Source organism: Scyliorhinus canicula, chromosome 16, assembly GCF_902713615.1.
Source record: "Scyliorhinus canicula chromosome 16, sScyCan1.1, whole genome shotgun sequence".
NCBI classification, from domain to species: Eukaryota; Metazoa; Chordata; class Chondrichthyes; order Carcharhiniformes; family Scyliorhinidae; genus Scyliorhinus; species Scyliorhinus canicula.
The window spans coordinates 126,381,514-126,406,765 of NC_052161.1; the positions used below are offsets into that span (position 1 = coordinate 126,381,514).

Consider the following 25,252-nt stretch of genomic DNA (forward strand, 5'->3'; position numbering starts at 1 on the left):
CCCGCTCAATCACCGCTATTGTCCCGGCACCCCCCACGTGCGGCCAGTGGATGCCGCCATCTTGCTCGACTCGCAACACGTGTGGCCCGTGGACGCTGCCATCCTGTTCCTCCCAGGACCAACGGGCACAGCCCAGCCATCTTGCCTTCCTCACGACACGTGCGGCTCGTGGGCGCCGCCCTCTTGTCCAACTCAAGACCCCTGCCCGTCGGGCACCTCATCAGGCCGCTCATCGCCTGCAACCGCCGACGACCAGCCGCGTCTCGCCTCGGTCACGATTGACCAGTCTCGACCACACAACCTCGCGACTGCTTCAACTAAAGTGAAGGTCAACGGACATGAGATCTCCTGCCTGCTGGACTCCGGGAGCAGTGAGAGCTTCATTCACCCCGATACGATAAGGCGCTGCTCCCTCGCGGTACACCCCGCTAACCAGAGAATCTCCCTAGCCTCCAGATCCCACTCCTTGGCGATCCGGGGGTACTGCATCGCCACCCTCACTGTCCTGGGCGTGGAGTTCAGCGATTTCCGCCTCTACGTCCTCCCCAACCTCTGCACTGCATTGCTACTCGGCCTGGACTTCCAGTGCAACCTCCAGAGCCTAACCCTGAAATTCGGCGGGCCCCTACCACCCCTTACCGTGTGCAGCCTCGTGACCCTTAAGTTCGACCCACCTTCCCTTTTTGCAAACCTAACCCCGGATTGCAAACCCGCCGCCACCAGGAACAGACGGTAGAGCACCCAGGACAGGACCTTCATCAGGTCTGAAGTCCAGCGGCTGCTTCGGGAAGGCATCATCGAAGCCAGCAACAGCCCCTGGAGAGCCCAAGTGGTAGTGGTCAAAACTGGAGAGAAAAACAGGATGGTCGTTGACTACAGTCAGACCATCAATCGGTACACGCAGCTCAACGCGTACCCCCTTCCTCGCATATCTGATATGGTCAATCAGATTGCACAGTACCGGGTCTTCTCAACGATTGACCTTAAATCCGCATACCACCAGCTCCCCATCCGCAAGGCGGACCACCCATACACTGCGTTCGAAGCAGACGGCCACCTTTCCCACTTTCTTAGGGTTCCCTTCGGCGTCACCAATGGGGTCTCGGTCTTCCAACGGGAGATGGACCGAATGGTTGGCCGGTACGGACTGCGGGCAACTTTCGCGTACCTGGACAATGTCACCATCTGCGGCCACGATCAGCAGGACCATGACACCAACCTTGCCAAATTTCTCCAGACCGCCACTCTCCTCAACCTCACGTATAACAAGGAGAAGTGCGTGTTCAACACGAACCGCTTAGCCATCCTCGGCTATGTGGTCCGGAACGGAGTTCTGGGTCTCAACCCAGATTGCATGCGCCCCCTCATGGAACTCCCCCTCCCCCACTGCCCCAAGGCCCTCAAACAATGCCTGGGGTTGTTTTCATATTACACCCAGTGGGTCCCAAACTATGCAGACAAGGCCCGCCCATTCATCCAATCCACCGTTTTCCCACTGATGGCCGAGGCTCACCAGGCCTTCAACCGTATCAAGGCCGACATCGCCAAGGCCGCGATGCACGCGGTCGACGAGACGTTACCATTCCAAGTGTAGAGCGATGCATCAGACATCGCTCTGGTCGCCACCCTCAATGAGGCAGGCAGGCCCGTGGCATTCTTTTCCCGCACCCCCCATGCCTCCGAAATTCGGCACTCCTCTGTCGAAAAAGAGGCCCAAGCCATAGTTGAAGCTGTGCAGCATTGGAGGCATTACCTGGCCGGCAGGAGATTCACTCTCCTCACTGACCAACGGTCGGTTTCCTTCATATTTAATAACACACAGCGGGGCAAGATCAAAAACAGTAAAATCTTGAGATGGAGGATCAAGCTCTCCACCTACAACTACGAGATTTTGTATCACCCCGGTAAGCTCAACGAGCCCCCAGACGCCCTATCCCAAGGTACATGTGCCAGCGCACAGGTGGACCAACTCCGGACTCTGCACGACAACCTCTGTCACCCAGGGGTCACACGTTTTTACCATTTTCATCAAGGCCCGCAACTTGCCCTACTCCATCGAGGAAGTCAGGGTGATCACCAGGGACTGCCAGGTCTGTGCGGAGTGCAAACCGCACTTCTACCGGCCAGACCGTGAGCACCTGGTGAAGGCCTCCCGCCCCTTTGAACGCCTCAGCGTGGACTTCAAAGGGCCCCTCCGCTCCACCGACCGCAACACATACTTTCTCAGTGTGGTCGATGAATATTCCCGATTCCCCTTTGCCGTCCCATGCCCCGACATGACGTCTGCCACCGTCATCAAAGCCCTCAACACCATCTTCACTCTGTTCGGTTTCCCCGCCTATGTCCACAGCGACCGGGGATCCTCATTCATGAGCGATGAGCTGCGCCAGTACCTGCTCAATAGGGGCATTACCTCGAGCAGGACGGCCAGCTACAACCCCAGGGGAAACGGGCAGGTAGAGAGGGAGAATGGGACGGTCTGGAGGGCTGTCCAGCTGGCCCTATTGTCCAGAAATCTCCCGGCCTCCCGCTGGCAAGTGGTCCTCCCCGACGCACTTCACTCCATTCGGTCGCTCCTGTGCACCGCGACTAATGAAACCCCCCATGAATGTCTCTTTGCCTTCCCCAGGAAGTCCACCTCCGGGGTATGGCTCCCAACGTGGCTGGCGGCTCCAGGGCCCGTTCTCCTCCATAGACACGTTCGACTCCACAAGGCAGACCCATTGGTTGAGAGGATACAGCTACTTCACGCCAACCCGCAGTACGCTTACGTAGCGTACCCCGACGGCCGCCAAGACACAGTCTCCCTCAGGGACCTGGCACCAGCTGGTTCCACACACACACACCCCCCTCCGACCCGGCGCCACCCTCCCTTCTCCCGGCGCCATCCTCCCTTCCCCCGGCGCACCCCACCGCAGGCCCCGCTCTGGGACAATCCGTTCTCCCCTTGCTCACACCCGGGAAATAAGAGGATTTCGACACGCTCCCAGAGTCACCGAAGACCAAGCCACCGCCGGAGTCTTCACCAGCACTACGGCGCTCTCGACGACAGATCAAGGCACCGGACTGCCTCAATTTGTAATATTATCTGTACTTTAAAAACACAATTTCCTGTATATAGTTCTCCACCACCCCCACCGGACTCATTTTTTAACAGGGGGTGAACGTGGTAGTCACCACTGATATATATATATGTATTGTATATAGAGGATGTTGATACAGGTGCTTTACGGTAAGGCCCCTGTACTGCAGGTACGGGGGTAGATCCCTGCCTGTTGGCTCCGCCCAGTAGGCGGAGTATAAATATGTGTGCTCCCTGTACAGCAGCAATTTCGTCAGCTGCTGTAGGAGGCCACACATCTCAGTGTAATAAAGCCTCGATTACATCCTACTCTCGTCTTTGCGTAATTGATAGTGCATCACCAATTAAGGGGCAATTTAGCGTGGCCAATCCACCTACCCTGCACATCTTTGGGTTGTGGGGGCGAAACCCAAGAAGACAAGGGGGAGAATGTACAAACTCCACACGGACAGTGACCCAGAGCCGGGATCGAACTTGGGACCTCAGCGCCCTGAGGCAGCTGTGCTAACCACTGTGCCACCGTGCTGCCCTGACAATTTCACTTGATCGAGAGAGCCATATAATGGGTGCAGGTGGATTGGCCACACTAAATTGCCCACTAGTATCCACGGCCTCCGTACGTTGGCTGAGGGCCGCCCCCTGATGCTCCGCCCCCGACCGGCCGAGTTCTCAATGGCGTGGGACACGTGTGGTCTCACCCGTCGGGAACTCGGCGTGGCCGCTGCGGACTCAGTCCAGCGCCGTCACAGACAGGTGAGGGCCGATCCGCGGGCAGGGGGGGGGGCATATTTTGGGGCTGGGGGCACTGTGGTGGGGCAGTCCGGGTGCGCGAAGCGGCCGAAGGGGGGGAACTATCTCACGGTCCGGGTCCACGAGCTGTACCTGCCATGAAGCAGGCTGCAGCCGCTGCAGGCCGCATGCATGGCCACGGATCCGCCAATTCTCCGGGCCGTGAAACACCACCGTTTTCACGCCAGCACGGGGACTTAGCCTCCAGAACGGAGAATCCAGCCCCAGGACTCTGGAGGACTCTGATTTTAATTGTTCCAACATTAAGTGGCTTATCGTTCACCTATCAAGGCCTTAAACTCCCTCCTTCAGCCTCTTCACCTCACTGCCTCATATCTTCCTCCTTTGCAAGATTTAATTAAATATTAGGTAGTCCAAACTTCCCAAAATAAGCTCGATCTCCTAGATACCAACTCCATCCCTCTTCCTAGCCACCGTCCCAGGTTGATCCAGACTCAGTACCCAATTTAACGCTGAAATGAGCTTCTCTCTACTCTCAGACTCCTTGTCTGCTCTTTTTCTCAGTGTTATCCCTCCCTCTCTTATTATCCCTCATTTTTCCTGTCGGGCAAGATTTTTCCAGAAATCCCCTCTCTCTGTCCCCTCTGTCTGCCCACTCTCTCTGTTCCCTCTCTCTAACCCCTCTCTCTACCATTTCTCTACCCCATCTCTGCCCCTTCTCTCTGCCCCTTCTCTCTGCCCCTTCTCTCTGCCTCCTCTCCCTGCCCCCTCTCCCTCCCCCTCTCCCTCCCCCTCTCTCTGCCTCCTCTCTCTGCCCCTTCTTTCTGCCTCCTCTCCCTACCCCTTCTCCCTCCCCCTCTCTCTGCCTCCTCTCTCTGTCCCTTTTCTCTGCCTCCTCTCTCTGTCCCTTTTCTCTGCCTCCTGTCTCTGCCTCCTCTCTCTGTCCCTTTTCTCTGCCTCCTCTCTCTGTCTCCTCTCTCTGTCCCTTTTCTCTGCCTCCTCTCTCTGTCTCCTCTCTCTGCCTCCTCTCTCTGTCCCTTTTCTCTGCCTCCTCTCTCTGCCTCCTCTCTCTCCCCTATGTCTGCCTCTCTCTCTACCCCTTCTCTCTGCCTCTCTGTGCCCCGTCTCTCTCTACCCCGTCTCTCTGCCCCGTTTCTCTGCCCTCATCTCTTTGCCCCGTCTCGCTGCCCCCTTTTTTCTGCTCCTGTTTCTCCGCCCCATCTCTGTCTCCTGTATCTGCCCCTCCCTCTACACCCTCCCTCTGCCCTCTCTCTGCTCCCTCTCGCTTTACCCTTCTCTCTGCCCCCTCTCTCGGTGTCCTCTTCTCTCTACCATCTCATTCTGCCCCCTCTCTCTGCCCCCTTCTCTCTGCCATCTCTTTCTGCCCCCTCTCTCTGTCCCCTTCTCTCTGCCATCTCTTTCTGCCCCCTCTCTCTGTCCCCTTCTCTCTGCCATCTCTTTCTGCCCCCTCTCTCTGCCCCCTTCTCTCTACCATCTCATTCTGCCCCCTCTCTCTGCCCCCTTCTCTCTGCCATCTCTTTCTGCCCCATCTCTCTGTTCCCTTCTCTCTGCCATCTCTTTCTGCCCCCTCTCTCTGTCCCCTTCTCTCTACCGTCTCATTCTGCCCCCTCTCTCTGCCCCCTTCTCTCTACCGTCTCTTCCTGCCCCCTCTCTGATTCCTTTTCCCTGCTCTCCCCCGCCCTCAACGGGCTCCTCTCTCTAGCCTTCCCCCTGCAAGCCTCCTCCCTCAAGCCTATCCCTTTAGCCTCCCCTCTCTAGCCTCCCTCTTTCTCCCTCTCTCTACCCCTCCTCTCTGTCTCTCTCTGCTCGCTCTCAGCCAAATATCTCTGCCTCCTCTCTCGCTCAGCCCCTTATCTCTCTCCCTCTTCCTTTCTGCCTCCTCTCTCTCTCTCTCTCTCGCTCCGCCCCTTCTCACACCCCAGAGTGTTCTCTGCTCCACTGTTTGACTGAAGAAAACAAAGCTCCGGACCAGAAGTCTGCAATTATTCCAATAACTGGGAATACCGTCGACACAAATGTCGATTTAACAGAATAGATGGCCCTGTGCCTCAGATCCGGAGATGTGGATATACCTACCCCAGTGCGCCACCCCCCCCTCCCCCACCACCTCTTAAATCTCACTGCTGCATCAACTGCGACCCAGAACAAAGAAGCGTGCAGCTCAGAGGCCAGCTGTCTTTGTGCTGGAGCTCAGCTCAGCTCCAGCTGTAGCGATAGGCTTCACTGTGTCACCTTCCACTTCAAAATAGAGGCATCTAGACTCTCGAGCTGCCGGACTCCTCTCTGCTGTTCAACCACCATTGATTTTTGCGCCCCAGCGGGAAAACAAATCGAACTTTGCTTTGTTTATTTTAGCTATCTTTTTAAATGGTGGGGCTCCACGTAATGTAATTTCCTTTCCTCTATTTTACCCATTTGTCTATCCTGAAGGTGCTGACTCTCACTGGGGTTCAGCTCCCCCTCCTCTCCCTGAAGGTGCTGACTCTCACTGGGGTTCAGCTCCCTCTCCTCTCCCTGAAGGTGCTGACTCTCACTGGGGTTCAGCTCCCCCTCCTCTCCCTGAAGGTGCTGACTCTCACTGGGGTTCAGCTCCCCCTCCTCTCCCTGAAGGTGCTGACTCTCACTGGGGTACAGCTCCCCTCCTCTCCCTGAAGGTGCTGACTCTCACTGGGGTTCAGCTCCCCCTCCTCTCCCTGAAGGTGCTGACTCTCACTGGGGTTCAGCTCCCCCTCCTCTCCCTGAAGGTGCTGACTCTCACTGGGGTTCAGCTCCCTCTCCTCTCCCTGAAGGTGCTGACTCTCACTGGGGTTCAGCTCCCCCTCCTCTCCCTGAAGGTGCTGACTCTCACTGGGGTTCAGCTCCCTCTCCTCTCCCTGAAGGTGCTGACTCTCACTGGGGTTCAGCTCCCCCTCCTCTCCCTGAAGGTGCTGACTCTCCCTGGGGTACTGCTCCCCCTCCTCTCCCTGAAGGTGCTGACTCTCACTGGGGTTCACTCCCCCTCCTGTCCCTGAAGGTGCTGACTCTCCCTGGGGTTCAGCTCCGCCTCCTCTCCCTGAAGGTGCTGACTCTCACTGGGGTTCAGCTCCCTCTCCTCTCCCTGAAGGTGCTGACTCTCACTGGGGTTCAGCTCCCCCTCCTCTCCCTGAAGGTGCTGACTCTCAATGGGGTTCAGCTCCCCCTCCTCTCCCTGAAGGTGCTGACTCTCCCTGGGGTACTGCTCCCCCTCCTCTCCCTGAAGGTGCTGACTCTCACTGGGGTTCAGCTCCCCCTCCTGTCCCTGAAGGTGCTGACTCTCCCTGGGGTTCAGCTCCCCCTCCTCTCCCTGAAGGTGCTGACTCTCACTGGGGTTCAGCTCCCTCTCCTCTCCCTGAAGGTGCTGACTCTCACTGGGGTTCAGCTCCCCCTCCCCTCCCTGAAGGTGCTGACTCTCCCAGGGGTTCAGCTCCCCCTCCTCTCCCTGAAGGTGCTGACTCTCACTGGGGTACAGCTCCCCCTCCTCTCCCCTCCTCTCCCTGAAGGTGCTGACTCTCACTGGGGTTCAGCTCCCCCTCTTCTCCCTGAAGGTGCTGACTCTCCCTGGGGTTCAGCTCCCCCTCCTCTCCCTGAAGGTGCTGACTCTCACTGGGGTACAGCTCCCCCTCCTCTCCCTGAAGGTGCTGACTCTCCCTGGGGTACAGCTACCCTCCTCTCCCTGAAGGTGCTGACTCTCACTGGGGTTCAGCTCCCCCTCCTCTCCCTGAAGGTGCTGACTCTCACTGGGGTTCAGCTCCCCCTCCTCTCCCTGAAGGTGCTGCTCCCCCTCCTCTCCCTGAAGGTGCTGACTCTCACTGGGGTTCAGCTCCCCCTCCTCTCCCTGAAGGTGCTGACTCTCACTGGGGTTCAGCTCCCCCTCCTCTCCCTGAAGGTGCCGACTCTCACTGGGGTTCAGCTCCCCCTCCTCTCCCTGAAGGTGCTGACTCTCACTGGGGTTCAGCTCCCCCTCCTCTCCCTGAAGGTGCTGCTCCCCCTCCTCTCCCTGAAGGTGCTGACTCTCACTGGGGTTCAGCTCCCCCCTCCTCTCCCTGAAGGTGCTGACTCTCACTGGGGTTCAGCTCCCCCTCCTCTCCCTGAAGGTGCTGACTCTCACTGGGGTACAGCTCCCCCTCCTCTCCCTGAAGGTGCTGACTCTCACTGGGGTTCAGCTCCCCCTCCTCTCCCTGAAGGTGCTGACTCTCACTGGGGTTCAGCTTCCCCTCTCCCTGAAGGTGCTGACTCTCACTGGGGTACAGCTCCCCCTCCTCTCCCTGAAGGTGCTGACTCTCACTGGGGTTCAGCTCCCCCTCCTCTCCCCTCCTCTCCCTGAAGGTGCTGACTCTCACTGGGGTTCAGCTCCCCCTCCTCTCCCTGAAGGTGCTGAGTCTCACTGGGGTACAGCTCCCCCTCCTCTCCCTGAAGGTGCTGACTCTCCCTGGGGTTCAGCTCCCCCTCCTCTCCCTGAAGATGCTGACTCTCACTGGGGTTCAGCTCCCCCTCCTCTCCCTGAAGGTGCTGACTCTCACTGGGGTTCAGCTCCCCCTCCCCTCCCTGAAGGTGCTGACTCTCACTGGGGTTCAGCTCCCCCTCCTCTCCCTGAAGGTGCTGACTCTCACTGGGGTACAGCTCCCCCTCCTCTCCCTGAAGGTGCTGACTCTCACTGGGGTTCAGCTCCCCCTCCTCTCCCTGAAGGTGCTGACTCTCACTGGGGTTCAGCTCCCCCTCCTCTCCCTGAAGGTGCTGACTCTCACTGGGGTTCAGCTCCCCCTCCTCTCCCTGAAGGTGCTGACTCTCCCTGGGGTTCAGCTCCCCCTCCTCTCCCTGAAGGTGCTGACTCTCCCTGGGGTACTGCTCCCCCTCCTCTCCCTGAAGGTGCTGACTCTCACTGGGGTTCAGCTCCCCCTCCTGTCCCTGAAGGTGCTGACTCTCCCTGGGGTTCAGCTCCCCCTCCTCTCCCTGAAGGTGCTGACTCTCACTGGGGTTCAGCTCCCTCTCCTCTCCCTGAAGGTGCTGACTCTCACTGGGGTTCAGCTCCCCCTCCTCTCCCTGAAGGTGCTGACTCTCAATGGGGTTCAGCTCCCCCTCCTCTCCCTGAAGGTGCTGACTCTCCCTGGGGTACTGCTCCCCCTCCTCTCCCTGAAGGTGCTGACTCTCACTGGGGTTCAGCTCCCCCTCCTGTCCCTGAAGGTGCTGACTCTCCCTGGGGTTCAGCTCCCCCTCCTCTCCCTGAAGGTGCTGACTCTCACTGGGGTTCAGCTCCCTCTCCTCTCCCTGAAGGTGCTGACTCTCACTGGGGTTCAGCTCCCCCTCCCCTCCCTGAAGGTGCTGACTCTCCCTGGGGTTCAGCTCCCCCTCCTCTCCCTGAAGGTGCTGACTCTCACTGGGGTACAGCTCCCCCTCCTCTCCCCTCCTCTCCCTGAAGGTGCTGACTCTCACTGGGGTTCAGCTCCCCCTCCTCTCCCTGAAGGTGCTGACTCTCCCTGGGGTTCAGCTCCCCCTCCTCTCCCTGAAGGTGCTGACTCTCACTGGGGTACAGCTCCCCCTCCTCTCCCTGAAGGTGCTGACTCTCCCTGGGGTACAGCTACCCTCCTCTCCCTGAAGGTGCTGACTCTCACTGGGGTTCAGCTCCCCCTCCTCTCCCTGAAGGTGCTGACTCTCCCTGGGGTTCAGCTCCCCCTCCTCTCCCTGAAGGTGCTGACTCTCACTGGGGTTCAGCTCCCCCTCCTCTCCCTGAAGGTGCTGCTCCCCCTCCTCTCACTGAAGGTGCTGACTCTCACTGGGGTTCAGCTCCCCCTCCTCTCCCTGAAGGTGCTGACTCTCACTGGGGTTCAGCTCCCCCTCCTCTCCCTGAAGGTGCCGACTCTCACTGGGGTTCAGCTCCCCCTCCTCTCCCTGAAGGTGCTGACTCTCACTGGGGTTCAGCTCCCCCTCCTCTACCTGAAGGTGCTGCTCCCCCTCCTCTCCCTGAAGGTGCTGACTCTCACTGGGGTTCAGCTCCCCCTCCTCTCCCTGATTGTGCTGAGTCTCACTGGGGTACAGCTCCCCCTCCTCTCCCTGAAGGTGCTGACTCTCCCTGGGGTTCAGCTCCCCCTCCTCTCCCTGAAGATGCTGACTCTCACTGGGGTTCAGCTCCCCCTCCTCTCCCTGAAGGTGCTGACTCTCACTGGGGTACAGCTCCCCCTCCTCTCCCTGAAGGTGCTGACTCTCACTGGGGTTCAGCTCCCCCTCCCCTCCCTGAAGGTGCTGACTCTCACTGGGGTTCAGCTCCCCCTCCTCTCCCTGAAGGTGCTGACTCTCACTGGGGTACAGCTCCCCCTCCTCTCCCTGAAGGTGCTGACTCTCACTGGGGTTCAGCTCCCCCTCCTCTCCCTGAAGGTGCTGACTCTCACTGGGGTACAGCTCCCCCTCCTCTCCCTGAAGGTGCTGACTCTCACTGGGGTTCAGCTCCCCCTCCTCTCCCTGAAGCTGCTGACTCTCACTGGGGTTCAGCTCCCCCTCCTCTCCCTGAAGGTGCTGACTCTGACTGGGGTCCCCTTCTCTCCCTGAAGGTGCTGACTCTCCCTGGGGTTCAGCTCCCCCTCCTCTCCCTGAAGGTGCTGACTCTCACTGGGGTCCCCTTCTCTCCCTGAAGGTGCTGACTCTCCCTGGGGTCCAGTCCATTTGTACCCGCAGCTCATCATTATCTCACCTAAAATTGCCATTTTTCAGCGACAAGAACCAGACCACCATGTTGCCAGACAATTTGATCATGGCAGGTAGCACAACCAAACTCAGTCCTTGCCTGACCTTTATCCACACTACATTCCATCAGGAGTAGCTATTTAGCAATCAGAAACTGGAATCCCAGTTGAAATTCTTTTCCCAATCCTCACAGGGTCATAGAATTGTTCTGGCGCAGAAGGAGGCCACCTTGTCTGCACCAGCCCTCTAAGTGAGCATGATGGCTTAGTGCAATGACCCTGCCTTTTCTCCAGGTCCCTGCATATTGCTTCTACAGTATTCAAGTAATAATCTAATGCCCTCTTCAATGATTGAATTGAGCCTGCCTCCGCCACACTTCCAGACTGTGCATTCCAGACCACAACCACCTACTGTGTGAAAAGGTTTTTTCTCACATCACATTTTCTTCTTTCGAAAATCGCCTTCACTGTTCTTTGAGTCTTTCACGAGCTGGAACCGTTTCTCCCCGTCTACCGTGTCCAGCCCACCCATGATTTTGAACATCTCTATCAAATCTCCGTCTAGCCTTCTCCTCTCCAAGGAGAACAGTCCCAACCTCTCCACTTATAATCAGAACTGAAGTTACTCAGAGGCACTGAAGTGAATTGTTGCAGTAAATTTCCAAATGCAGCAAGACCTGGGCAATACCAACTCCAGTTTCCTCCCACAATCCAAAGCTGTGCAGGTTAGGTGGATTGACCGCGCTAAATTGTCCCTTAGTGTCCAGGGATGTGCGTGTTAGGTTATGGGGTTACGGGAATAGGACGGGGTGGGCAGGTGATTGGATATGGATAGAGTGCTCATTCAAAGGGCTGGTGCTGACCTGATGGGCCGAAGGGCCTCCTTCTGCACTGTCGGGATTCTATGAATGTGGAACTTGCTACCACATTGAACTGTTGAATAATTGCCAAATAATGTAGGTGGCCTTAAGGGGAAGCTAGATAGGTACATGAGGAAGAAAGGAATGGAAAATGCTGATCGGGTTACTTAAGTATAAGGAATAGGAGCCATTCGTACCTTAGGATCTGTTCCTGGTTCGGCAGAATTATGGCTGATCTTCCACCTCAGTCAGCATCAGTAAAATAGTTGATAAGGTGATTGGAGATCAGCTGTCATCTTAGACTCTATTTGTTCAGGGTCCCGCACAATTACACAGTTCTCAGGTTGCTTCAAATCACAGAATATCAGGGCAGCTTACTCGGTCTCCTGCTGCCCTGCCGTATCCCTGGTGAATCTGCTCATTGCTGAAGCTAATGCCCTCATCGCCCCTGGGGATGACTGTATGAGTGGCCCATGGTGATTGTAATTGTGCAAAGTCCTTTCTGTTCCCATTTTCTCGAAGCTCCATGTTTTGTATTTCGAAAGCAAGGATAACGGGGATTATATTCCACAATCATTTCAAAAGAACCCCCAAAAGTTCAAACAGGTACGAAAAGTAATTAACGGCCGCGATTTTCCCAGAAGGGAACAAAGTTCCCCAGCAAGCGTGTTTAGCCACCTGTTTCCCGGCGCTCACAGTGCGAGAAACTCATGGCTGTTCAGCGTGACTCGCTTTGAATAAGGGGCCTAAACGGGGAACGTAGCCTCGTTTTGTGCAGTGGGGAGCTCTGCTCGCCGGAACTCACCTTGTAGCGAAAGGGGCGTCCCGATCAGCGCGACCCCCAAAACGATCCGTGACTTCTCCCCAGCCCGATGCATTGTAGGAGGGTCCCCGCCTCCCCACCCCTAAACATCCTCGCCGGGCAACCCCGGCCCGATCGCACGCGTGAAAAAAATGCCAGCTTGGCACCTTGGCAGCGTCAGCCTGGCACCCTGGCATTGCCCATGGCAGCTAGCAGTGCCAGGCTAACAACCAGGCGGTGAGCGGAGCTCCCGATTGTACCAAACGGGACTATGTGCGCCCCTGTAGAATGGTCATGTGTTTGTCGGCACTGCGTGTGCTCGGAAACACACGGCTGAACCCGCTCGCTAGGGGACTTTGTTCCCTTTTGGGAGAATAGCCCACAGTAAATACCCATTTTAAGTTGCCTCATTCAGCGTCGTTCTGCTTCAGTGTCACAGGTATGATGGGGCTGGTGCGTGCACTGAGATCTCCTCTTTAGCATCAGTTCACGTGAGGGCCGCGGAGCATCACGTGACCTGACCAACACCATTTAGCTGCAGCCTCTCCTCCTTGACTCTGTCCTGCAACCCATCCCTCCTCCTTCCTAACCTTCCAACTCCTCAAAACAGCAGAGAATCGCGGGGGGGCAGAGAGTCGGGGTGGCTAGGGGGGGCAGAGAGTAGGGGTGGGTGGGGGGGCAGAGAGTCGGGGTGGCTAGGGGGGGCAGAGAGTAGGGGTGGGTGGGGGGGGCAGAGAGTAGGGGTGGGTGGGGGAGCAGAGAGTCAGGGTGGGTGGGGGGGCAGAGAGTCGGGTGGGTGGGGGGGGCAGAGAGTAGGGGTGGGTGGGGGGGGCAGAGAGTCGGGTGGGTGGGGGGGGCAGAGAGTTGGGGTGGTGGGTGGGGGGTGCAGAGAGTCGGGGTGGGTGGGGGGGGCAGAGAGTCGGGGTGGGTGGGGGGGCAGAGAGTCGGGTGGGTGGGGGGGCAGAGAGTTGGGGTGGTGGGTGGGGGGGGGCAGAGAGTCGGGGTAGGTGGGAGGAGCAGAGAGTCAGGGTGGGTGGAAGGAGCAGAGAGTCAGGGTGGGTGGGGGGGCAGAGAGTCGGGGTGGTTGGAAGGAGCAGAGAGTCAGGGTGGGTGGGTGGTGGGGCAGAGAGTCGGGGTGTGTGGGGGGGCAGAGAGTTGGGGTGGGTGGGGGGGGCAGAGAGTCGGGGTGGGTGGGAGGAGCAGAGAGTCAGGGTGGGCGGAAGTAGCAGAGAGTCAGGGTGGGTGGGGGTGTGGGGCAGAGAGTCGGGGTGGGTGGGAGGAGCAGAGAGTCGGAGTCGGTGGGGGGGTGCAGAGGGTCCGGTGGGGGGCAGCAGAGAGTCAGTAGGAGGGGCAGGGTGCGGCAGAGTGACGGGCGGAAGGCTAAGCCAGTGGGAGAGGTGGCGAGAAGGAGTTAAGTAGAACATTTATTTTATTTTACTAGGATTTAGGAATGTTCAATTGCAGGGTATAATGCTTTCATGTTTTATTCTGATGAAGGGAGGTCCTACTGAACCTAACTAAAGCTTTTACATTCGTTATAATTAGAGAATCTGATTCAGGAATGCAACGACAAAGTAAAGGGCAGAATTACTGTACATCAGACTGGCAATCTAGAATCTTCTCTATTTCTGCCACACTTGCCACACATTTGCAGGGCAAAGTTCAGTGTCACAAAAGTTTTGAATTCCGGAAGCAGAGTCTAAATTATGGAACAGACTCTCAAAGTTTTGGAACTTTTATTACTTTGAAATATACTGCTAACCCAGTGAAATGTTAGCATTCAAATCTGTCGGGGGGTTTTTTCCCCACTGCTTTTAATCTTATTTCTTGATCAGATCAGTTTGTAGAACAAACCGTCTGGCAGGCTGGGGTTTGGCATGAGAAGGGGAGAACTCCAAAGTACAGAGTAATAGCCCACCCTATTTCCGATGTGTGTCTAACAGAGAAAGAGGTCCTTGTTCTCCCTGAGACCTGCTCCCCCAAGTTACCTAATGCGTAAAATCACGATTGATAGGAGATGTGTTTTTAGTGATGGAAAGCTTTATGTTGAGCTTTATTTGAAAAAGAATGGAGTGCTCCCTGGAGTCCCGGGCATTATTTACTGACAACCAACATCACCAAACCATTTAGCTACCATCTTTCCTGCATCAAAACAGTGAATAAAGGTGAGATGTACTTTGTTGGCGGTGGTGTTTGTGGATGTCTTGAGGCCATGAGAAGGTCCATATAAATACAGGTCTTTTTCTTTCATGCACAGAAAGTCCAAATCACAACATGATTTCCTCCTCTGTTTGAGAATTGTCCACTTGTCGTTTTACTGTGGCTGAGGTTGTTGTGTTAAAGATCTTGGGCATGGGTGGACTGCTCCATGGTCCAAGGCTACTCCTCAGGCACCCTGTATCACAACATCCCGTTCCCCCAAAATTCAATAGGTGTGGCCACCTTTTCAATACAATCTTAAAGTTAAATAACCTCTGAAATTGAGTTGTTCAAATACCACATTCACCACAGAGAAGTCTTTGTGGAAATAGGCTTTGCGGTATGGAAGAAGGAGAACTCCTTCTCCCTCGGATGGTTGAACCTCACAGGTCCACCCCCCCTCCCATCTGCTAAAGTGTCTAGCTCCTACCCCATTCCTGGTTTTGCCCCCAATCTGAGGCTGGACTTGTCTAGCGCTGGATCCTGCACACAGTTGAAGTCTCTCCCCATAATTAGTTGGTGGGAGTCCAGGACGGAGATTTCCGCCATCATTTTTTTAATGAACTCACGGTCATCCCAGCTCATAGCCAACATGAGGTCCAACCAGAGCTGGCACCTCAATCCAACACTTACCCTAGCTCATCACTCAGCTACCTGTTTCTCGTTTAACAAAGACTGTAGGATGTTTCAATGCATTAAAGGCAGTTTATATAAATGTTGTTTATAGATGTCACATCACACTGGAAGTCTCCATTAAGCTGATCATGCCCTGGTAATCTTGCCCTCAAAGCCCAAGCAGTTTCATCCTATTTTGTTCCTATCATTCTTATTCCTACTTGAATTCCTTATGACTAGGAGTTTTGAAAAGGTTGTACTTAACCCTGTTGCCTCACTGGTAGATAAATCAATAAATAAATGGTAGATAAAGGAGAATGGAGCACGGGATTGGGACTAATTAGATTGTTCGACAGAGAGCCAGCATCAACTCTTATGGGCCAAATGGCCATTTCTATGCCTTACTGACTCTATGACTAGCCTCTATTCACATAGCATCTTTAATGTTGAAAGACATCTCAAGGCATCACTCAAAAGTGACTATCAGACAACATTTGACAATGATTTAAATCTGAGCCCTCCTCCCAAATGCAGGAGCACTGCCATAAATTCAAGCATTAAGTATTGCCTGGATGGCACCTTCTTACTCAGTTAGCTTAGGGATTGAATATAGACGTCCTGCTCTATGTCTCCCCTTGATAGCACCGAATATAATGAATGTCAAAATTGATAGGATTTTATTCTCATTCACGTTCATCATCTGAAGACAGAAATGTGCCCTCCTGCCTGACACAGCCTGTTCTGAAATTCTCCATGGCCTTGCTCCCCCTTTGCTTTGTCACCTCCTTCAGCCTTACAACCCTCCGAGACTTCTGCGCTCCTCCAATTCTGGTCTCTTGCTCGGGTGTTCAAGATTGAGTGGTTTGGAAGAGTAAATAAAGAGAAGCTGTTTCAGGCTGCAGAAGGGATGGGCACCAAAGGGCACAGGTTTAAGGTCCTTGGCAAAAGTATCGGAGGCGGCATGAGGAAATGCTCATTCTACACAGCACGTCTTTATAACCTGGAATGTACTGCCTGATAGGTCAGTGGGACCAGATTCAATAGTAACTTTCATGGGGGAACTGGATAAGTACTTGAAGGAAACAAAATGTACCCGGCTGTGGAAAAAGGTGGGTGAGATTAATTGGATGGTTCTAACAAAGAGGCAGCACAAGAATGATGAGCCGAATGGCCTCCTTTAGTACTGCATCATTCTATGATTCTATAATCTCCAATGTCTTCCCTCTACCGTTGCCAGTTGCCAGAATTCCCTCCCCGAACTTGTCCATCTCTCCTTTAAGAGGCTCCTTAAAACTACATCTTTGACTAAACCTCTGAGCTAAATATTGCCTTGTGTGACTTGATGTCAAACTTTGATAATCATTCCCTTCAGATGGCTCAAAACGTTTTACCTCAAAGGCACTGTGTGAGTGCAAGCTGCTGTTGTAAGGGCACAGCCTTGCTTGTCTGTGTGTTACATTCTCTGATGAACACTCCCTTTGTGGACAGCATTCTCTCAGCAGTACATGCCCCATGCACTTCAATGGGATCAATTGCTAATGGATCCCTGCTGGTAGAGAGAGCACTATAGTGGTGCAGTGTGAAGAGCGGCTCTTATTTTGACACGCACCCTTTTCCCAGCCTGCTATTTCATCGAGCCCTTGTGCCTATTTTAGTCTCTCAGTCAGTGTGTAAGTGTGATGTAGTAGGAGTATGCCTGCCTTGATTTGTCATAATGCAGGGATGATCATTCTGCGGCATTGCAGGTACAAGAGAGAAGGACAAAAGAAAGAGAGAGAGAGCTGGAATTCTGAAGAGGCCTCATGGAAGTCCCCACCTGTCAGATGGCCGCTTGCGGGGGGAGGGTGATGCAGGGGCGTGTTCCAACAGCCCCTGCAGTCAGTCAAGCACTTGGCTGTTGTTCTTTGGGAATCTTGAGTCCTCATTGGGATTCGGAGGGAGGGAAGGAGAAAAGGGAGTGGGGGTGGACTGTCAAAGGGTTTGCTCTTCGTTTAGTCAAAGTGACAGGGCTTGCAGGGTGAGCTTAAAATCTGGAGCACTCAAAGTGGGGCAACTGTTTACCTCCAGCACGTGCGAGTATGCAGAGAGGGGCCCACAGGGCTCCTGGTTTCTCCTGTGCTGCAGTGGCTGCCTTCTGTACTATTTAAAAACACAAAAAAGGGGGAGAAAGAGCCACGGGAGATTGTTTTTGTCCTGAGAGAGAAATTACTAAGCAGAGAGCTCCAGATGACAAGTGAAGTGCAAGGTATTGAACTCCTCAGAGCTGTGTGTGTGTGTGTGTCTGTGTTTCTTTGTGTGTGTTTGTAGCTTTCTACGGGTTGTGTGTATTACTGTCCAGAAAATATATTTCACTGTGTGTTAATAAGGCACTGACTGGGGAATTGCTTCTCCTTAACTGGTGCTTGCTTTTATTGAACAGATCTCAGGGCAGCGTGGAGTGTTCTGTGTGCCTGCCGCTCTTTGTCTGAAGTTCATTTTCTTCTGTTTAACTGTCTCTGTTTACCTTCCTTCGAAGGGCACTGCAATGAGTTCATGTGTTCCCTACAATACTCTTGCCGAGCAAAAATGTGCTGCAAAACACTCTCAGAAGTAATTCTCTTTTTGAAGGGGAGGAGAGAGATATTAAACTCAAATTTGCCTTCCTGCTGCTGAATATTATTTTATTAAATAACATTGTTCTGTTAATTCTGTTGGAAAATGTATGTGCCAGTCCCAAAGCTTGTGGGGAATTCAGGGAAATTTATTTTCTGTGGGTCCTGAAGGGAACAATAACTTGGAATCAGTATAGCTACCAAAAGTATAGTTTTATAACTCTGTCTCAGTGATGATTTCTCTCACATGAAGGAGGTTATCAGAACCTAGTTTTTTTTAAAAGTTGCTCAGGATGGCGTGGTGAGAGATTCTGAGCACCAAAATCTAGATTGTAGCTCCAGTATACTGACTGAGGCAGTGCTACACTGTTGGAGGTGCTGTCTTTTGGTCGAGACGTTAAACCGAAACCTCATCTGCCCCCTAATGTGGACGTCAAAGATCCCCGGCACTATTTTGACAAAGGGCTGGGCAGTTCTCCATGGTGCCCTGCGAAATTTCCATCCCCCAATCAACATCGAAAAACAGACGATTTGGTAATTCTCACTTTGCTACTCACTGTTTGCAGATTGGCTGCCACACTTCCTACATTACAACAGTGATCACACCTTAAAAAATACTTCAATGGCTGTGAAACGCAAGGGCACATCCTCGGTTGTGAAAGCAGTTGTATAAAGACAAGCCAATATTTTCTCGTGGAATGTTAAACTATGTTTAAGTGAGTTTCACACAGTCTGCCAGAAGTGAGCTTCCCTGTTAAAAGGGCAGTGTCTTCACTGGGAGAAGTTTGTTAACCTACTTTCCTTCCTGTCCCACAAAAGCTGGCATCGGACCATGCTTGTGGGGAGGAATGTGACATGACGGCTTCGGCACGGTGTCTGTGATCCCACCAATAATACCTTAGACATTGGTAAACAAACAAACCCTTCTGTTGTATCTTCCTGAAAACAGACTTCAAATGATTTATGAAGGACAAAGTCTGCAGAATGGTAAACATTGGCAAGTATTTAAGTTTGACTTTTTGATATACACACACATTTCCTGTACAAGGACATTCACCGACGCACGCCATAAAAGGCAATGTCTCTCAGCTTTTAGATTGAATTATAGCATATTTACAGCACAGTATCAGGTTGTTTATCCACTTGATTCACATTGTGGTCCACATGAGCCTCCTCCATCTCACCCTTACTTCACTTCACCCAATTAGTAACATGCTTGTCTAGCTTCCCCTTAATGCTGTCTCTCTCCACTATCCCAACAAATACTTTCAGGGCAGCATGGGTTAGATACAAAGGAAGGCTCCCTGTACACTGCCCCATCAAGCATTCCCAGGGCAGGTACAGTACAGGATCGATATAGACTAAAGCTCCTTTTGTACTATTGGCAAGTAGATTGAGAGAACCCAAACACTTGAAATGAAAATCGCTTATTGTCACGAGTAGGCTTCAATGAAGTTACTGTGAAAAGCCCCCAGTCGCCACATTCCGGCGCCTGTTCGGGGAGGCTGGTACGGGAATTGAACCGTGCGCTGCTGGCCTGCTTTAAAAGCCAACGATTTAGCCCAGTGTGCTAAACCAGCCTCTAACACTTCATCCAGGACTCGTGCCCAGCAGACAAAGGAGACTTTTGTGCCAACGGCCGACTTTGGGAGTGAGTCCAGTTCTCCGAGGTGAAAGGCTGGTGTATAACTAATACTGCCACCTGGTCCTTCCTGTGTGATTTGTAATTCCTTTATTTGTACTCACGCTTCCTCTCTCGGTTGTGCTGTACTCAGCCAAACAAGCATGTGGAGATACAGGTGAAAAGTTGCATCCAGTCATTTAAAGTTGTGATATATTTCTTTAAATCTACGTTTGCTTTGCTTTTTCACCTGTTATATGTTAAAGCCACCAGGAGCCCAAAGTTGATAAAGATCAATTGGGTTTCAAATATATAACTTGACGTCAAAGAAGAAGATTATTAATCAGTATTTTACCGAGCATGGTCCTTGTAGCTGGAGGCTGTTTCAGGGCTGGACATTTTATTGAGCGCCGCCAGATGGTACAATAAGGAGCGCCGCAGGTACATCAGGATTTCTTTCAGCGTATCTTCACACCCACATTTTTTTACCCTTTGGGGATTAGTGGGGTAAGTGGTGGAAGGATTCCTATAATCCATAGGATCCCTGCAGTGAAGTAGGAGGCCATTCAGCCCATAGAGGCTGCACCGACCCTCACAAAGAGCACTACTACCGAGGCCCATTCCCCCAACCTATCCCCGTAACCCCCGCATGTCGATCGTGGCCAATCCATCCAACCTGCACCTCTTTAGACTGTGGGAGGAGGAAACCAGAGCACATGGGGGGAAACCCACTGGGTGAACGTGCAAACTCCACATCGACAGTCACCCGAGGTCGGAATCGAACCGAGGTCCCTGGCGCTGTGAGGCAGCAGTGCTAACCACTGTGCCGCCGTGCTGCTGATTAGCAGCCTCTTGAACGCTCCCATCCCTCGCAACAAGTCCTGACATTGGTCTCGGGCTCAGGGCTTCTGGTCCAGTGGTAGGGATGCTACCACTGCTCCACAAGGCCTCCCGGTGAGGTACAATGGTCAGCTGCAGGAAGATAGACTGCTGTTGCAGTTGACTGTCCGCTGACTTCTGTTGCAGTTGACTGCAGATTTTGTATCTGTGACCTCAGTTGCAATTGACTGCACAAAAGGACAGAGTTGGAAGATTGAATCCTGTGAGTGGGGTGAACAGAGCACACACTCAGTATGTAGCATCTTATTGAGAGCTTTAAGAGATTGCATCACTGGCAAAAAATGTTTGCCAGACATTTTTAAAAACTGTTTCAATGATATGTTGCAGTACATAAATCGGCACTCTTGTCTCCTTTCAAAATAGATGTTTGTCAAACATTTTATCATCAATGTCACTATAAATGAAGCCAATCTGCTGAACCTTAGTGACCTTCAATTCTCTCTGTAAGGCATTAAACATGTGATAAGAGAGAATTCAGATGCCATTCACAATGATGGTTGACAAATTGGAGACATGGTATGTTATATAGGATACTATATGCCCTTTCGGAAAAGCACAATATAGCCCATGAGGAATAGTCCAGTAAACATTTTTGGAGAGAAGGAGGGAATAGCTACAGCACTTTTGCTGCGATTTGAAGTAGATACAGAGATGTGTTTGCCATCATTGTGTTGTGAACCTGCACAGCTTAGCTGATGCTAAATCGTAAAGTGACAGAATTCTTGAAATTAATTTTTGAAAATTATATAAATTTTCCAGGTTAGTCGGTGAATAGATTCTTTGATGTGTAACTGAGCCACATTGTACAGGCCCAGTGATGCATTTGTATCTAAGATGCGGTGGTTGGGGGGGGGGGTGTCAATGCATTCAGCTTCAGGACCCCAAAAAAAGAATGAAATAAAATCAGCCACTTGCTGATTGCTCGATAATGACGGTGCCAAGAAGTGTTTGTGCAAACACTTGTGTGGGGTACTGCCCTTGTGTTTCTGTGTGTCCATGTGTACCTGATGTGCTTGTGTATATTTCTGCAGTTGTGCATGCATGTCTGTGTATATGCCCGTGTGTGTTTGTATGTATGTCCAGGAGTATCAGAAGCCATCTGACCTGTCAGCCCACTGGCCATTCTTCATGTTGTGAGCCTCGAAAGTAAGTGTCGACAGGCTCTTCGCCCATGGAAGGCATTGAAACCGAACCTCATCCTTTCCTAACCTGACACCCAGCCAGACCCACTTTCCAAGAGGTAACACTGGATAGAAACAGGGAGCCGAAGAAAAACAGAAAATACTGTAAACAGATTTGGCAGCATCTGTGGAGAGAAAAGCAGCGTTAACGTTTCACGACAATGGCTTTCTGCCGGTGATGTTTCCCTCGCTCGTCGCTGAGGCTATTGAAGCACCTCCACAAAGTGTCAACTCAGTGAGTAGCTCCTCACCTCTGAGTCCAAAGTTAGCAGCTCAAGTCCCGTTCCAAAGATTTGATCACATAATTGAGTCCTGTGCAGTTTGGAGAGTGTGCTTTGCTGCTGGAGGCGTTGTCTTTCAAATAAGACTTTAATGCAAAGCCCTCTCAGTTGGACTCAAAATATCCCAACTATTTTGAAGAAGAGCCGGGGAGTTATTCCTGGTGTCCTGGTCAATATCTATTCCTCAATCAACATCGCTAAAAATGGATTATCTTATTATCACGTTGCTGTTTGTGGCAGCTAGCTGCGTACAATGAACTGCTGCATTTTGTGCATAACAGCAGTAAATAGACTTCAAAAGTACTAAATTGGATGTTAAGCGCTTTGGGAAGTCCTGAGGACATGGAAGGTGCCATAGAAATTTGCGGCCTTTAGGGTCATGAGATCAGTAGGGAGTTGCGCGGCCCCAGTTTTAATAGAGAACTTTCATTGCCCCTTTGGCTGCTGGAAGAGTTCCACCTACAGGTGTCGTGAAACGAAAGAACAAAATGAAAACAAAAGTCGAGAAAGTGAGAGAGAAAAAAGGAAAGGATTGCAGAACGGATTGAAAACAAGGAGAGAAGTTGATTTTCACACTGCTTTGCTGTCCCCTGACACTCACTCGTTGAATGTTCAGGATGCTTGAGGTATTCAACTCTCTGCTGAAAGTATCTTGGAACTCTGATTGTACAATGTTAACCTACAGGTGTAATTGTGATCTGGGAGGATTGGACAGTACATAGAGTACGCACCGGGGAATACAATCAGTGGATTAAGTATTTGCATATGGACAAGTGGAACCGATAACACGAGAGAAATTCTCTACCTATGCAGTGCCTCACATCCTCACAGTGTCCCAAAGCACTTGACAACTAATAAATCACTTTTGACATGCAGTCTCTATTGTAATCATAAGCGATCACAAAAGCCACAATGTTACACTGTTGATTATAATGATTTCTTTTAGGGACAAGCAAAGACCATTAGACTCATCTCTGGGAAAAATAGATCTTTAGAGATCTTCAAAATGATGAAAGGGTTTAAAAGGGTAAAGGTTGAATAAATGCTTCCACTTGTAAGGTCATCAATATAAGCTAGTCGTGCATCAATTCAATAAGTAATTAAAGGGAAACTTCTTTACCCGGGGAATGCTAAAAACAGGGATTTCACTACCTCGTGGATTGGCTACGGCAGATAGCATAGATCCATTTACAGGGAGGCCAGATAGGTACATAAGGGAGAGAGCAGAAGGGTATGGTGAGACAAAGTAAAAAAAAAACGTTTTAATTTAGGGTACCCAATTCTTTTTTTTCCAAGTAAGGGGCAATTTAGCGTGGCCAATCCACCTACCCTACACAACTTTGGGTTGCGGGGGCGAGACCCACGTAGAGACGGGGAGAATGTGCAAACTCCACACGGACGAGTCAAAGTAAATCAATCGGGAGAAGGCTGAGGCGGAGCAGAATCGCTGGCATGGACCTGTTGGGCCAAATGGCCTGCATCAATGATTTCAAAAGAAAATTGGATGGGTACTTGAGGGAATACATGTACAGGGCTACAGGGATAGGTCGGCTGAATGAGATTGACTGCATTGGTCTACAGAGAGCCAGCATGGACTCAATGCGCCGAATGTCCTCCCTCTGTTCCATAATCGCTCTATGAGCCTTGGCTCTTAACCTGCATCCTATGGGAGATGTTTGAAACTCGTTCTTGTCATTTCATTAAAAATCCCTGTAACAAGGTGAGAGGGGAGACTTACATCTCCTGGGCTGGAGGTGAATGAACAATGCGGCCCAACTGCTACAATGGTGTGTGATTACATTTCGTCAAACCTGTCCTTTCTCCAAGCACATCAGGATCCTGTACCAACTCGTCTCTCCCCCCCCCCCCCCCCCCCCCCCCCCCCCCCCCCCCACCCACCTCCCCCACTCCGTTTCTCACCATATCCCTGAATCACTTCAACAACATAATAAAAGCATTTTACTGCAGATGCTGGAATGTGAAACAAAAACAGAAAATGCTGGAAAATCTCAGCAGGTGCGACAGCCTCTGTGGAGAGAGCAGGGAGCCAACGTTTCGAGTCTGGATGACACTTCTTCAGAGCAGAATCTCTTTGCTCTCTGGAAATGCATCCGAGTATGCAAAACATGTTTCCATTAACTTATCATCACTTTGGGTGTTGGGCCAGGATTTTTCGGATGGAGGGATTTTCCTTCCTGCCATCAGAAGAGCTGGTGGAGAACAGCCCCGCTGATACTATCTGCCCCGCAGATAGAACTTGATGTTCGAGTAAGTGTTAATTGGCTGGAAAGCGGGTTTCCTGTGTGTGGCAGCTGCAGTGGACAGGACTGAGACTAGAAGAGCTTAAGTCCAGAATTGCAGGACCAGGTAAGTTTTGGGCGTCTCGGGAACAGCACAGGAGGTGAGGCCCAGGAAAGTGGGCAGAGGGGGGGAGTGGAGAAGTTGTGGGAGACAGAGAACCTGCAGCGTCCCACACAAAATGATTGGGGGGTGGGCCCATTGGTAAAAGGAGGCTGCTGATGGAGGCACTCCTCACCCCCATCCTTTCCCATTCGAGGCCAGAACGCGATTAATTTTCAGGCTTTCCCGAACTCCTACCGCCAGCCTGAAAATTGAGGCTGGGTGGAAAACGGCCCTGAAACGGTCAATAATTGGTCACTTAAGGGCCTCAATTGGGACAAAGGTGGTTGGGCTGGCCTAGGCCTCAACCATCCAAGCACAAAGGTCAGGGTAGGCGGAAGCCCGGTGGATAGGCCATCCGAGAAATGTTACGGCCACCCCCTGCCTACAAGCCTGCCGGTGGGGTAACATAAAATTCTGCGAGGATGATCCAACCGACTTCCCTTCTGATTCCTAACTTCCTCATTTTTAATTCATGTCTCATCGGACTTGAACCGTTTGTCCTAATAAAACACTGTGCCTGAATCAACTTCCGGTAGTCAATTCTCTTTATAACAAGCAAAACTTCATTTAGGTAATTGAACAACTCGTAAAACATTTGTTGTGAGCAGTACACATGGGCATCCTTGCTTGTTTGGCAACTTTTGAGATCATCCTCAACCACTTCCGATTCATTTGGAAGATATCTTCTGTCCAGTTAAGCTTGGACTACCTGGTCCTTTAGCAAAATGATGGTGCTCATTTGTAGGATGGACCTCTGTCAAATTTTTGCCGATGCCATGACTAAACTGTGAGGCAAGTTCTCATTTTAGTTATTTATTTTTACAAACAGCGCTACTTTCTCATGTGTTACCTTGACTCAATTTGGTAACTCTTGCATCTCCCCAGCAAAAGGTTGCGGGTTCAAGAATCTCAACACCGTACAGGACCGAGCAGTTTGCTTAATGGGTGCCCCCTGCTGTTGAGCACAGTGTCTAACCTCCCCCTCTTCGCCATGGGCGCACTGAGGCTGGATCTCGTAGAAAATACGGAATGCCCCTCAACAACTTATCTAGGTCACTTTGACAGCACCGTCCAACCCCGTGACTTCTTTGCCACGAAGGGCAAGAGCAGCAAGGTGGTGGAAGCATTATCAGGTCCATTTTACCTTCTGCATTTTGGGCCGTCCAGACTCTTGACACCATTCCTTCATTATTCCCGGAACTCCGTACCCAACACCATTGTAAGAGCAACATATATAATTGTTGTTATGCAAAG

The 25,252-nt window shown here is 52.1% G+C and overlaps 1 protein-coding gene and 1 long non-coding RNA gene across 7 annotated transcripts in view; one reads left to right on the forward strand and one right to left on the reverse strand.

The window, feature by feature from the left end:
- Window positions 1–25,252, forward strand: part of camta1a (calmodulin binding transcription activator 1a) — a 1,261,560-nt gene that overhangs the window by 1,162,697 nt on the left and 73,611 nt on the right. The window contains exon 1 of one of the 6 annotated variants that reach the window (XM_038821450.1): window positions 16,732–17,266. The exons of the other annotated variants lie outside the window; for them this stretch is intronic. Coding sequence (XP_038677378.1) covers window positions 17,248–17,266 — 19 coding nt within the window. The 5' untranslated portion in view covers window positions 16,732–17,247. Of the gene's footprint in view, window positions 1–16,731; window positions 17,267–25,252 lie in introns of those variants that run through there. 6 annotated transcript variants of the gene reach the window in all.
- Window positions 1–25,252, reverse strand: part of LOC119979348 — a 162,324-nt gene that overhangs the window by 136,127 nt on the left and 945 nt on the right. The gene's annotated exons all lie outside the window — the stretch shown is intronic.